At 56.7% G+C, this 990-nt stretch overlaps 1 protein-coding gene across 1 annotated transcript; it reads right to left on the minus strand.

Annotated features, from left to right (window-relative positions):
• Nucleotides 1–21: 21 nt before the first annotated feature.
• On the minus strand, nucleotides 22–914 carry SDRG_16753 (hypothetical protein; the record flags this gene model as incomplete). The annotated part of the gene is made up of 3 exons (XM_008622970.1): nucleotides 22–369; nucleotides 422–762; nucleotides 811–914. 3 exons carry the CDS (start codon nucleotides 912–914, stop codon nucleotides 239–241), a joined length of 576 nt encoding a protein of 191 aa, XP_008621192.1. The 3' UTR covers nucleotides 22–238.
• Between the last annotated feature and the right edge of the window lie 76 nt (nucleotides 915–990).

The raw sequence follows: 990 nt of genomic DNA on the forward strand, positions 1-990 counted from the left end.
AAGCGGGACCAGCGATGCGTTAAAGACACGGAATGCGTCGTGAATGCGAGCGCTGTCGGCAGCCCAGAGGCAGCTGGCGACGACAAGGACATGCTGCGACCACCGCCGCATCGCCTTGCTATATATATAGTTGACGCAACGTGTCGTTGATTTTAACGAAACCGCGCTACTTCTATCGAATTATCATTCGCTTTCACAGAGAATCGACCACCAGAGGACGACACAGAGCAGCGCAAACTCACTTTTCGCTTGCGTCGTCATGGACACTCAAGCCCGCATCTTGGGGGGTGTTGCCAATGGTGCGAATGGAGGTGCCGAGACTCATGGTGTTCGTGGGTCCTCGAATGAGAGTTATCGCTGCATCGGATGCTAAAGGTCAAAGAACACATTCACACGATATGGCGCTCAATACATATCGTACGTGGGACGGGGGCAACCGCGATGACCGATGGGGGCTGCAGGGCAAAGATGACCGGCCTGACGGGTCGACAGCGCAAGATGAATCCGAGACGCACCCAGAGTCCGAGAAACAACACCTCCAAGGCGACCGGCGCGAGGTTTGTTAGCATCAGCGGGAGCTGGCTGAGCCCAATGCACACGGTGAATACAATCAGCGGGTAGTAACAGAGGCACGACTCAAGGTCCTTAAAGAGCCGCAGCTTTCGGTGCGCGGGTGTGATCTCGACGTTGGTAAACGACGTGGCCACGGCCGCCACTTGTTGGCCCAGCACCTTCATGTTGAAGGCCATGCTCTTGGCAAGCCTATAGTGCACGCGATGAGTTGCGCAGAAACTGGATGAAATGACGCACAAGCAGTCAAATCCGAGCCACAACACGACCCAGACAAAGTCGGAGGCAAGTCGCATCTCTCCTGGAACGGTCGTCGAGAGCCCCATCATAAGCGCCGCCCACATGGTCGCGATGACGGCAAACTCGATCTTTTGCTGGCGGCGAAGCGTGTCGCGCGTGATCTGCCAACCGTGCGCGAGG

This window comes from Saprolegnia diclina (assembly GCF_000281045.1).
Source record: "Saprolegnia diclina VS20 unplaced genomic scaffold supercont1.151, whole genome shotgun sequence".
In the NCBI taxonomy this organism is placed as follows: Eukaryota; Oomycota; class Saprolegniomycetes; order Saprolegniales; family Saprolegniaceae; genus Saprolegnia; species Saprolegnia diclina.